At 46.3% G+C, this 13741-nt stretch overlaps 1 protein-coding gene across 3 annotated transcripts in view; it reads right to left on the bottom strand.

The window, feature by feature from the left end:
• Nucleotides 1-646: 646 nt before the first annotated feature.
• LOC311058060 (ubiquitin carboxyl-terminal hydrolase 54-like) overlaps nucleotides 647-13741 on the bottom strand; it is a 63230-nt gene continuing 50135 nt past the window's right edge. For 2 of the 3 annotated variants that reach the window (XM_084075364.1, XM_084075365.1), the window contains 7 exons: nucleotides 13274-13451; nucleotides 8428-8866; nucleotides 6612-7179; nucleotides 6279-6379; nucleotides 5724-5855; nucleotides 3552-3711; nucleotides 647-3059 (listed from right to left, as the gene is read on the bottom strand). In XM_084075364.1, coding sequence (XP_083931490.1) covers nucleotides 2476-3059; nucleotides 3552-3711; nucleotides 5724-5855; nucleotides 6279-6379; nucleotides 6612-7179; nucleotides 8428-8866; nucleotides 13274-13451 — 2162 coding nt within the window. In that variant the 3' untranslated portion in view covers nucleotides 647-2475. The remainder of the gene's footprint in view (nucleotides 3060-3551; nucleotides 3712-5723; nucleotides 5856-6278; nucleotides 6380-6611; nucleotides 7180-8427; nucleotides 8867-13273; nucleotides 13452-13741) is intronic. The other variant, XR_014602026.1, reaches the window with a different exon arrangement.

Here is a 13741-nt window from a genome sequence, read left to right as displayed (position 1 = left end):
TCAGGATTTAAGCTCCCCACCCCCCCAAACAAGGAGAAGGGACGTCGATCAAAAAAAATTGGCATGGGCAAAAAAAGATAAGAACACCATCACTTCTGAAGTGAATCGAAATCCAAAGTCAATGAAGTTCAAATCCATTCACTGCACTGTAAGAAATGTCTCACTTTGTATACTAATAATAATGATAGCAATAATGTACACTACGGTTCAGTTCCAATCTATTCACTGCACTATAAGAAATGTCTCACTAATATATACGTACTTATAAGAATAATAACAATAATGTACGCTATGGTTCAGTCCAGTTCAGTGGTTTACCTCATATATATATACATATATATATATATCTACACCTATAGATATATTTTTATGTTTATCAAACCACCATGCTAAATGTATGTACGAATATATATTCTAAAATCCCTATAACAAGCTCATAAAATGAGATATACAAGCTTTTAATTTACAGTAGAAGAGAGCTGATACCAAACTATGTGTGTGTGTGTGTGTGTGTGTGTGTGTGTGTGTGTGTGTGTGTGTGTGTGTGTGTGTGTGTGTGTGTGTGTGTGTGTGTATATATATATATATATATATATATATATATATATATATATATATATATATATAGTACATAGTGCCTGTAGAAGTTAGGCTGGTTACTTAACCACTTAAACACTATATACTTATAGTCGACTGGCTTCCCTCAGGGCTCTATACTAGGTCGGCTAGTATTTCATCTCCACCTGGTGAAAACCTAATGTTCTCGCCGGTATATTCGGGACGCTATACGACTTGCGTGGTTAACTCTCATCTATGCACAACGTTATCCAGTATTTAAGCTTAGAAAAATAAATACAGTCAGTTCAAATCCAATCTGGGAAGACATTCTGAAAGGAAAGGAAAACATTCCCCCCCCCCCTTTGTTTTTGCCTCTGGGGGCACCAACTCCTTTTTTGTGCAGACACTCGTAGGAACTTGGTTTGGCTCCTCCCCTTTCTTTGTCCACTTCCTCCCGCGTGCTTCTGTGTTCATTCCTACTAACAACAACACTACATGTTTAGGGCATTGGTGCCAACAGATTCTGCAGTTGGCAGAATCTGACAAACGCTTCCATCTGTGGGGAAGAGAAGGTTGTCTCTTATAATGCATGTTCATCACGTGTAGAGACAGCCCTGTCCTTCTCTGTGTGACATCACTTCTCCTTCCTGTTTCTTCACAGTGGAATGAGTTTATGTTTGAAGCCTAGAAGAGTTTCTGGCGTCATCCTTTCTCTGAACTGCTTTGATTCATGTCTCTCCAGGGAGAAAAAAAGGCATCTTTATCCGCTTTGTTTGCCTCCGTCCGTCCGTCCGTCCGTCCGCCCGTCCGTGTATATCTGGACGAACCTTGCTTTCGTTGTGGTTGGGTTTGTTCGTCGGCGGCGCAACACTCTTCTGTCCTTCTGTACACAGTCATAGATAGGCTTCAGGACTTTTTACCACCCTTGTTGTATGTGTCTGCATGCATGCGTGCCCGTTATCTGTTAAAGAGACATGATGGCAGAAAAACTGAACCTTTTTAAATGAAAACCTTCAAAAGTCCAAACTTTCACTCAAGATAACTGCCCCTTTTTCAGCCCTATTTTCAAAAACAGATCTGATCTACAAGCTCACAGCAAGCTCAGCAATTATCGTGGCACAACTAACAACACGAGAGAAAACCAACGGTTCCACAACCCTGGCAACCCACTGACATTATTAGCGGACCTAACAACCCTAGCATCTATTGACAGCTGAAGCCCTAACAACCCTAGCATCCATTGACAGCTGAAGCCCTAACAACCCTAGCATCTATTGACAGCTGGGTAAAGCCGTAACTACAAAATGACATCGTTCAGAACTTGGGCAGAGCCCGTCAGAACTTTGTCCGGCTGTTCTTGCATCTCCGAGATGTTCCGAATGGCCGAAAAATATTCGGCTACTGTGATTGGTCAGAGGTTGGTCATACGTTCAAGGTTGGCGTGATATCATTTAGATTTGTCTCTGCATTCTGCCCAAGGCTTCCATCTTCCAGAAGAATGTGGAAACAAAAAACGAAATGAACAAAGTACGTAAAGTTCGGAAGTTTGTGTTTGGTAGATAATTTCCCCGTTGCAACGATGCTTCTTGGCAATAACTTTCATACTGTTGGAGAGCCTGTTTATTTCCCTTTTAAATGATGCCCCATTGGTAAGGAACCTGCATCTGTGGGATGAGCGCAGCTGAGTATGTTGTGGGTCGCTCCAATGAAAAACAGCAGATTAAGCCGTTTGGCAGAGAACATTTGTAACATTTTGTAACATCACGCGGAAGTTCCATTCAGCCATATATGGGCAGATTACTGAGTGGGCGGGGTCTGGCTTTCAGAACTCAGAAGTATAAGTTCGGTGGTAGAATGAATGGGGGGGGTCCTTGAAATAAATAAAAAAAGGTTTAGAATCGGGAGGGGAGGGTAGCATCAGTAGCTGGGGGTGTGGCATCGAGCCAGGTACGTTGCACAGGACAGACAGTAGGGGCGCTGTGGCTCGGCGGGACGCTGGCGGCACAGGGAGCACGGCAGCGGTACTAGGGGGCGGGGCTGCTGCTGGACGTAGAGGGACTGCAGCTGGCGCTGCTGGCCTCTGGGGGGCGCCACCACCGTGCTGTTCCTGTAGTCCAGGAGGTCCTTACGCCAGTCCGTCTCGGGCGGGACGTCCAGACGTAGCGGCTGTGTGGGGGAGGGGTCCCCCCCCTCCCCCCTGTGGTGGGGGTGGTGGTGGGGGTGACGATGGGGGGCCGGCGCCGCCGTGCCGTTGGGCCTGAGCAGGAGAGGCTGTCGGTACGAAGCCCCGGTGGAGGAGGAAGAGGCGGAGCGTCGTGGAGGAGCAAGGGTGGAGTAGCCCGGGTCTGGACGACCCCACTGGACTCCTCCTCCTCCCCTGGGGGGCCTGGGCAGGGTGGAGGAGGTGGGAGGGGGGCGGGGCAGGGTGGAGGAGGTGTAGCTCAGGGAGCGGCCGATGCTCTGACTCCTGTCTGACCCAACCTGAACCTTCTGATCTGATCCTAGAGGGAGAAGAGGAGAGGAGAAAGTAAGACGTAAGTAAAATGTCAATCTGGGAACCCATCGCCAAATGAAAAGGAAAAACAGCGCCCTCTGCTGTTTTTGACTATCTCACTTGGCTTTGGGAGGAAGTCGACGTAGCACACGTACGCAAGGAAACCGGGGTTTTGGTCTGCCTTCAGCCTTTCACTTCCGGTGGTGCGCCTATGTTTTCATTCCCACTAACAATATTTCTACACGGAACACTAACACCACTTCTCCCAGAGAACATGGATCGTTTTGGTTATAAGCCCACTTGTTTCTATGATGAAAGAACAAGTTAAAATGTGAATATCTTTCTGTGGTTTTGTCTGCTCCGAGGACGCTATTGTATTTGCATGCATTGAAATGCATTGAAATGCATTACATTGAAACGAAGCGAACGGAACTTAACAAATCGAAAGTGAGGTGAAGTGAAGTCAAGTGATTTGATTGAATTGTGTGCAGCCAGTTACCTGGGGGTCCCCGAGTATTAGCCCCCCGACCGGGGGTCCGCGTGGGCCTCAGGGTGGCGTAGTGGTGGGCGGAGGAGGAGATGGAGGGAGAGGGGAGGTGCAGAGAGGAGGCGCTGGGCCGACGCAGGGTGGAGGAGAGGGAGGGACGGAGGTCTGGGTGCTGGGGGGGCGGAGAGAGAGAGAGAGAGAGAGGGAGAGAGAGATATGAAAAAACAAACATAGACTCAATGAACATAACCACCTCCATTCGTTGCTGTCAGGCAGAATCCAGCTAACTCCATGTTGACGCTTTTGCATTTTTTTCCCATAAATCAGGGCTATTGAACACCCTTTACGTCTGTGTGTTGGTAAAACAAATATTGGACCAATGAAAAGTATTACAAAGCGCTTCTGACAAAACCAGCTGATAGGGATCAAAGTGTATATTTTCTATTTATATGTAACTTACACTGTATTAAACAATCTTGTGTTGATCTTGAAATATGATTGCCTCTCTGAGAGGCCACTAACAAAGTAATCAGTTCCTGAAAAATGTTGTGCTTTGACCTTATGTACTCATTATATAGGCTAAGTGCCACGTCTTGCAGGACATGTCCGAAATCCACTGTACACTGAGCAAACAAGAAACTGATTGCCCAGTTATTCAGTTCCTCTTTATGATATGTTATGAAACCATTTTCTGTAATAAAAGGGTGCACGGGGAAGTGATGCTTTAGATGTCCTTTGGTGTTACTCTCCGTGTGCACATTAAACTTGAGCTCATTGCGTCCGCTTGTCTTTGTTTCATTGAGTTGTTGGTCTGAACGAACTAGCAAGGTATTATCAAAGTAAATACCCTACACCAGCTAACTCCAGCTAACGCCATTGGATCCTCAAACTTTTCAGCGCTTGAATCCAAACAAGTTCAGAATATAAACAACAAATGCGCATGAACTTATTCACAGTTAACATTGGTCATACACTTCAGTCTGTCATGTTACCAACACCTGAGAAACATTATGGGTACAGGAAGCACCTTCTCCTCCAAATAGATCCACTGCCTATAATGGAGGAGATTGAGCAGTATTTATCAAGCTGCTGTGCCTTATATATTACACTTGGACGACCTCATAGTCATCAAGCCCCCTGACAACCAGCCTGTGGACATCATGGCCCAAGCTGCCAAATATAAAAACAATGAGCTGACACTTGTAGCCTAGATGTATAACGGCTTGTACTAATGGCTGGTATTTTACTTGTTTAGTAAGGAAAGCTTCCTCTAAACTTGAATCAAAAGCACAGCCAACATCCAATAGGAAAACCTCTCTGCTTGTAGTACAGATAATCGGCTGGTTGTTTAGAACCGGACTCAAGAGCCACTGTGAGGCCAGCTAGTCGTCCTGGTACTCTGGAGAGAGTTAAGATGATCTTCGAGCGTCGCTGAGGACACTTGATTAACCTAGGGCATCCAGGGTCCTTTATGCTGCTGGCTGTGCCCCCTGATGTCACTACGATGATGTCAGGTAGTGTCAGGCATATCCATATATGGAGTGTGCTGTGTCAGTTATGCCCAAATCTGGAACTATGATGTCAGTCCTGGACGTTATCTCCACATATGGAGTTTCCAGGAGGGATTTTCTGATGTCAGAGCTCGGTATGTTACGAATCTCCCTTTCTAGAGATTCTATGCTGTCAGACTTTGTAGGTCGATCGTCTCCATTTATGGGGATATCCATATATAGGCCAGTGCTGGCAAGTATGCCCTGAACGTACAGTCCTTTGTAAACATTACAACCGTTAAATATATGGGACATCTACTGACTCTATGGTCGGATCCTATCCATGGCGTAGGCAGTAAGAGTCAAGTTTATGGGGATACCAGATGGACAGAGTCAGTTTGGTTGGCACGCACACACACACACACACACACACACACACACACACACACACACACACACACACACACACACACACACACACACACACACACACACACACACACACACACAGTTTGTGAGTGGAAGTGATGGTGTTGGCATTTTTTGGCTGAAGGTCAGTCTGAATGGAGAGATGAATGTATATACGGCTGACATGTGCCCTTTGTGTGTGTGTGTGTGTGCGTGCGTGCGTGCGTGCGTGCGTGCGTGCGTGCGTGCGTGCGTGCGTGCGTGCGTGCGTGCGCGCGTCACTCACCAGGCTGTGTGGATGGCCCAGCGGTTCAGGTCGTGACCCCACGAACGTTCCGCTCAGACTGCGGGCGATGCGTCTCATGTTCTCTGCTGTGTAGCTCTCATCACCCACTGCCATGCCGGGTTCTCTGGACACCTGTACGGACACACACACACACACACACACACACACACACACACACACACACACACACACACACACACACACACACACACACACACACACACACACACACACACACACACACACACACACACACACACACACACAAAACAGTTGGCCCGTCCATCCTTTGTCAGTGTTTACACTGTTGCTAAACTTAAAACATCAAATAGCAAATATGAACCCATCATATCGTATCAATATGAAATGTGTCCATATCACATGCGCACGCACGCACGCACACACACACACACACACACACACACACACACACACACACACACACACACACACACACACACACACACACACACACACACACACACACACACACACACACACACACACACACACACACACACACACACACACACACACACACACAGTGTGACTCACCGTGTGATGCAGTGATCTGTAGGCGTATCTCTCTAACTCAGCCGTGGGGGTCTTGGACCGACCTGAGGGGGGCGCTACACCTGACAGCAGCCTCCTGACAGCTACACACACACACCCACACACACACACACACACACACACACACACACAGGATTGAGGACAGCTATAGAGTCTAGTTCTGGACATACAAGGTTTCCACCTGCTGACACAGACCATATTATGCTGCATAATTATTCCTTTTCTTCTTGTGTGTGTGTGTGTGTGTGTGTGTGTGTGTGTGTGTGTGTGTGTGTGTGTGTGTGTGTGTGTGTGTGTTACATTAAACACACATACCAGGTTTACTAGCGGCAGGTTGCTGGCCGCCGCCCCATTGCATGCTGGGTGGGGGAGGAGCTTGCAGACTAGCCCGGTACAGAGAGTCCAGGTCAGATAGCTCCTCCTCCTCCTCCTCCTCATTGGGCGAGGATGAGCTCGGCGCAGGTGCCGCCGCCTCCCCACCAGGTGCATTCTGGGAGCTGTAGTACCGGTTGACGTTCTGCGCCCAGCGCTCCACGGGCATGGAGTAGGAGGAGGAGGAAGGGGAGGTGCTCCGACCCGGGGAGCGCAGGGGGGCGGGGTCGAGGGCGGGCGAATCCACCGAGTCGCCAGTCGTCGGCCAATGGCGACGCGGCGGGTTGGCGTCGAGGCCCGCCGTGGTGGGCGGGGCTGTCGAGGGAGGTGAGGGAGGAGGTGAGGGGAGGAGGTGTTCTTGGGGTACAGCGTCGCGTCTTTCCCAGGGTTCCACGGGCAGCGCTGTCTCCTGATTGGTCCGTCTTTCCCAGGGTTCCACAGGCAGCGCTGTCTCCTGATTGGTCCGTCTGTCCCAGGGTTCCACAGGCAGTGCTGTCTCCTGATTGGTCACCTGCAGTGGTGGTCAAAGTACACTCTAGTAAATATTTAAGTGTACAGTAGTAGTAACTAGAAAGTACTGTTCCTGAAGAAACAGTGTGGGATCGCTAAGAATGTTGCTGGTATTGAGCATTGATAGTTGTCTCCGCCAGAGGTGGAGAGTATGTTTTCGTTCTTGTCCTTCCGTATGTCCGTCCGTCTCAGCCAAGCTAACATTGGTCAAGCTTCACGTGACAATATGTTGTCAACAATGCTTTTGATTGGCTAGCGAGACGCATGACGAAATAGAAACCTATAAATAGGTGTGTCACTTCAAAAAATCATTTATATTTGAGCTTCCATCATAAGTGAGCTTCCATCAGCCAAGCTAACATTGGTCAGGTGACACGTGACAATATGTAATATAAATAGGTAAGACAGGATTAATCAGGAACAGTACTGGCGGAGACCTGTGCTCCGAGGAGCACATTTTCTAGTGTTAGTAGTGTTATAGTAGGGTCATAATACAATGACATCAGTATTATGACGTCACTAGAATGGCATTATGTATTATGACTAGAATGGCATTATGCATTATGACGTCACTAAATGGCATTTCTCCATCGAAATGACCCAGAAAACGTGGGGAATAATAAAAATAATAATAACTAGAAAATGTGCTCCTCGGAGCACAAGTCTCCGCCAGCAAATATTGGAATTTATTCCAAGATTGGAACTTTGATGATAGTGTGTACGTCAGATGGCACATTGACTGTGGATTGCCTTGAACTTGCGCCTTTGCTTCTTCATCAGTTTGCAGACAATGATTAGCTTCTTCAGTTTGCATAATAAGAGTTAGTTGCACTGTGTCATCAACTGTGACTGGAAAGTACTGTTCTTGATTAATCCTGTCTAAGCTATTTATATTACGTATTGTGATGACACCAGTGTGTCTACATAATGTATTGCTCTGCCATTTCTCAGCCATTTCGTGATTATTCCTGTCTTACCTCACTTTGAAAGAGACAAAGTGCTCTTTCAAAGTGACACATCTATTTATATGCGTCATGCGTCTCACTAGCCAATCAGAGCACACTCTTTCAACGTATTGTCACGTGTCACGTGTCCACGTGGCCGAGGGGGGGGGGGGGGGGGGGGGGGGGGCTAGTGAAAACATAGTCTCCTGGCGGAGACAATAATAAATAGTGAAGATAACATTAGTGTGATCGCTAAAGCGATCCCAAAATTAAAAGTAATTAGTTACAGTCAACCAACTGGTCACCTGGTGGAGGGGTTTCCCTGGCAGAGTGCAGGGGCTCTCTGGGGGAGGAGTCACCTGGTGGAGGGGTCTCCCTGGCAGAGTGCAGGGGCTCTCTGGGGGAGGAGTCACCCGGGGGAGGGGTCTCCCTGGCAGAGTGCAGGGGCTCTCTAGGGGAGGAGTCACCTGGTGGAGGGGTTTCCCTGGCAGAGTGCAGGGGTTCTCTGCCAGGGAGTTGGTCCGCTGATGTCCGCTCTCCCAGGGTGCCCCTGGGGCGGTCGACGCCGTCGCAGCGGCCATGTTTGGGGAGGAGTCTGTGTCAGGACAGGGGAGGACGAGGAGGGGCTTATGGGGGAGAGAAGGAGGTAGAGGAGGGGGCGGGTTTTGGCGGTCGTCGGCGGCATCCGATTGGTCGGTCTGGGGGTCTGTCGTCGGCTGTACTTGGCCCACGGCGGTTTGGTCACTGGAGGAACGGCAAGAGGAAGGGAGGTTAGCTGGACCAGTGGCTCTAAAGTCATTCACTGTGTGCCATGTCAACAACATGTTTGATTATAACACCACATAAAAATGTACAGATTGTTATAGTCCATATACATAACAAGCTTTATTTAAAGGGTCTACACCATGAATTTTAACTTTTTTTAAATTTTTGTGTGTTTTTGGTCTCCCCCACCTCTCTTCTGTTCCAACAAATACCCGACTTCGAGCATGCAGGCTTTCATAGGCTATCTGTGTTTTTTATGTAAATTGGTCTGAAAACAGTCCGTCAGATTTGTTCCCCCACCCTACGTCACGTCTGGGAACAATTCCTCCCGTTTTTCAGTTCCAACCAAAAAAAAAAAAAAAAGGTTTTTTTTTTTTTTTTTTTTTTTTTACTTTTTCCACACAGAACCAGGACATAACATGCATACAAACTGGCTCAATAGCGCCCCGTGCCAAACAGGACAATGTGGTATTGCAGGTGAAAGTGCTTTATAAGCCAGAGAGAAGTTAGTTGGAATGAGTATATCTGAGGCTTGATTTAGGCTCAAACCTTTTGAAAAACGTTTGAGGGACATAAACAATATATCAAATATTATTATTATTTTTTTAATTCATGGTGTAGCTCCTTTAACAAGTTTTATTTTTAAATTATTGGACATTGTAATGATCATTGGACTCCGATCATTATAACACCAACTGTATCTCCCAGACTCCCTCCCCAGTCAGAGTTTGAATGAATGTAGAATTATGTGCAGGATGTAAGTTTCATACAGGTGTGAGGGGACTTAATTTAATTGACACAGATTTTAACACATCGGGTGCCAGAGGTTTATTAAAATATTATACGTTCAGTGCCTACATTTCTTCCATCCACTTACGTTGATATGTTTCGTGCTGTAGAAGCCCCGACGCGGAAGTGCATGTAAACAAAGCGTGCGTGCGAGACGTGTTATGGAAAAATAATATTCCGTTCGGATGAAGTTTTAAGGTCATTTATTAGGAAGATTTCTGCAGAGAGACAGCATACAGCAACACTGAGAAGCAGGGCTCCAGCCCTGCTCCAGCAGCCCATCGGGGCACAAGCCTCCCAAACACCCATGTTACACAGTCTTTATACCCCACATTGTACCAATGATACTATCCTAAATAGTCATATAAGGTATGTACTAATTATAAGAGAGACAAATACACAGTTAAGGATGCTCTCCTAAATGGTCATAGAAGGTCTGGACTAAAGATAAGAGAGACGCAAACATAGTTACACAAATACACATAGCTGACACAGTGAATGTAGCATGGGAGATCCAGATCAGCTGTTAGATTGACAGCTGTAGTTGAGAAAAGTGGTTGAGTAGACTAAAGAACCCTGCTGTGTGACTACTATTCTAGGGCCAAAATATAGATAGATACATAGAAGATACTGAACAGGTTGGCATTCTAAAATAGCCATTACATTCCAGAATTTTTTGTTTTTGTACATGAATAATCATATTCATGTACAACCGACAGGAGATTTTTAGAATGACAAAGCTATATATTTTCTCAACCATTTACTGTATGATCAATCAGACAAAACTATTAGGAGACAGCAGGACGTGCGACTTAAAACTGATGCATAATTGCCTGACACAGAAGGCATCACTGACTCTGCCGTTAACCTAATCATAATATCCAAAGTGGATCTACTTGTTTAGGTTTGAGAGTTTTGAGAGCTTCTCACTCAATTTTGTATACAATTTAGTATAATGTCAAATCTATCTCTGTTTGTACCTTAAATCTCTGTTTCTCAAGGCTGAGGGCATTTACCAATTCTATGCACTATTTAAGTACAGTTGTTTACCATTTCTCATAAATGGAAGGACTCCCACCTCGGACTCTCCGTCTACACGGACTATGTACAGTTCCTGTACAGTTTTTTTTCAGATGTCGACTCTGAATGGACTCACACCATAATTGATTTCACCCTTCCAGACGTTGATTTGCCAGAGATTAGGCAGTACGAAGAAATATTTTACACATTAGTTATCGAATATAGTTTTCCAGTCTTCATGGCTCTTTCCTCCATCTTCACTTGGCGTACGGGTCCATTTGGTTATGTCTCTGACAGCGATCTCCACTTGGCTAGTGGTTCCACTATTCAGTGGCTACGAATCGCTCTCTGTGGCTCTCTGAGCCTTGGTCCTCCTGCTGTGGCAAAAGTCTCTTGGTGTTTGACCAGGTGTCGATTTCGTCACCTCCGCTGTTACATGGTGTCATTGTTGATGTTGTTGGTGCTGCGCTCTCATGGCTGCAGCTCTGCTACTTCCCTCTGCGGCTTGAAGCTGTTCCCTTGATGTCATCACAGAATATATTTATCTGCGAGGCTCCAATCGTGTAGTTTGTTGAAGAAGCTGCAATGAGAAGCGTGAATCCAGGTATCCCTCTCAGCTACTTTCACCATGGTCGGAGTGATGAGAAGAACTTGGTAAGGCCCCGTCCACCGAGGTTGATACCAGTACTGTCGTCTCAGGTCCTTCACCACGATCCAATCGCCAGGTTCCAAGCTGTGCAACTGTCCTGCTTTTGGGTCTGGAAGCGCTGCTTTGAAAAAATCTTCTTCCCAAAAAATCCTTCACCCTTAAGTTCTTTTGATCCAGTATCCATAATCATAATTATGTTTATGATGATGAAATATGAATCCTGCCGACAACGCCAACTGTTATGGAAAAATAATATTCCGTTCGGATGAAGTTTTAAGGTAATTTATTAGGAAGATTTCGGCAGAGAGACAGCATACAGCAACACTGAGAAGCAGGGCTCCAGCCCTGCTCCAGCAGCCCATCGGGGCACAAGCCTCCCAAACACCCATGTTACACAGTCTTTATACCCCACATTGTACCAATGATACTATCCTAAATAGTCATATAAGGTATGTACTAATTATAAGAGAGACAAATACACAGTTAAGGATGCTCTCCTAAATGGTCATAGGACTAAAAATGGTCTGGACTAAAGATAAGAGAGACGCAAACATAGTTACACAAATACACATAGCTGACATAGTGAATGTAGCATGGGAGATCCAGATCAGCTGTTAGATTGACAGCTGTAGTTGAGAAAAGTGGTTGACTCGACTAAAGAACTCTGCTGTGTGCCTACTATTCTAGGGCCAAAAGATAGATAGATACATAGAGGACTTTGAACAGGTTGGCATTCTAAAATAGCCATTACAGACGGTGGAGGGTCCCAACTAACGCCTGGAACAATAATATTTCTAACGCGATCCTCCATTGCAGAGTGATCGCCGATCGAAAACGGCTCACTTCCACCACGTTAAAAAAAAATGGAGATATTAAGCTTTATTTAGTCAAGGAGTTAACATTGGAGCGGCCGACCGGAAGGATTTTTTTACATGGATCCACACCCGGCCCCTCCTTCTAAGAGACTGCTTGGATGATCCCAAAGTTTCGTTAGAGCGCCCCCACGTGGGCCCCACGTATAAAAATAAAATTGGGTCAAAAACGGTCCGGACCGTTTTCGGCACTCCTCGTTTGGATTATGAAAAACGGTCCGGACCGTTTTTGGCACTCAATGTGTTAAAGTTGTACAGTGCAAGTTTCAAAAAAACGATTTTTAGCAGCCTCTGCTGGTCATTACCGTCACTGCAGGCCGTTTTTTTTTCTTTTTCTCAGTTACCCAGAATTCCATTCGTTTTCACCGGAAGACGGAAGCGTTTCAAAAAGCGTTCTTTTAATTGTTTTATACGATCTGTGGATCGTTTCTCTTAGCCAGTAGAGCTTTGGTTACCTTGAGCTGTGTTTTCTTTTTCTGTTTTTTTTCGATCTTCAAATCATACAATCTCTTAAAATCAGCGTGAGTTTCCTTTTTGTTATTAGCGCGGAAGTTCCTGGCCAAACAGGAAACCGGTGCGGTAGTTCCTGGCCAAACAGGAAACCGGTGCGGTAGTTCTTGGCCAAACAGGAAACCGGTGCGGTAGTTCCTGGCCAAACAGGAAACCGGTGCGGTAGTTCCTGGCCAAACAGGAAACCGGTGTATTTCCGCTTCCGTTTGCCGGCCAGATGACGTCATTATCGCGGGAAAGTCCCCCCCGACACCGTTCAATAGAAAATATATAAATAAAAGGCTTTCGGGGGTGAAATTCATGGAGTGGGTGTTGTGAAACATTTGCCACTCACAAAAGATATACAATTTAACTTTAGTTTTATTGAAAAAGTTACCTAGCATTACTTTAAATATGTTATATATTTAAAAAAGTAATCCTCTCTCTCTCTCACAGTTACTGTGTGCCGGTGGTTACCCTTTGGTGCCTAAGGTTGCCTACCCCGCCCCCCCCCCCCCCCCCCCCTGCTCTAAATGTTTGTAATGGCGACAACAACCCTAGTGGTACCTGGGCCTCTCCTCCTCTGCTTGCATCGTGTCTTGCATCATGGTGTTCTCCTGGTGCTGCAGCATGCGTTGCTGCAGGCCCCGGGCCCTCCTCATGCTCCTGTGCAGCCGGCCCTCGCACACCGCCCTGTGGCTGCTGCTGGTACTGCTGCTGGTCTGGAGCGCAGCGCGCAGCTTAGCTACACCACCATGCACCACCATGCACCACCATGACAACATGACAACACACAGAACATAGAGGAGGAGGAGGAGGAGGAGGAGGAGGACAAGAAGAAGAAAGGAAACCCCAAAAGAATGGAACAACATAAAAGAATACAAAGAGGAAGAATAATGATAAAGGGGGAAAAACAGGTAAAAGAAGACAAATAAAAAAGAAAAATGTGAAAATAATGCATCAAATAAATTGTCATGAGGATTTACATGCACTTGGTGTGAAATCATATGATGTTCAGACTGATGTGATGAGGAG

Source organism: Gymnoscopelus microlampas, assembly GCF_963454915.1.
Source record: "Gymnoscopelus microlampas genome assembly, chromosome: 13".
Taxonomy (NCBI): domain Eukaryota; kingdom Metazoa; phylum Chordata; class Actinopteri; order Myctophiformes; family Myctophidae; genus Gymnoscopelus; species Gymnoscopelus microlampas.
This window is presented reverse-complemented; position numbering and strand designations above follow the sequence as displayed.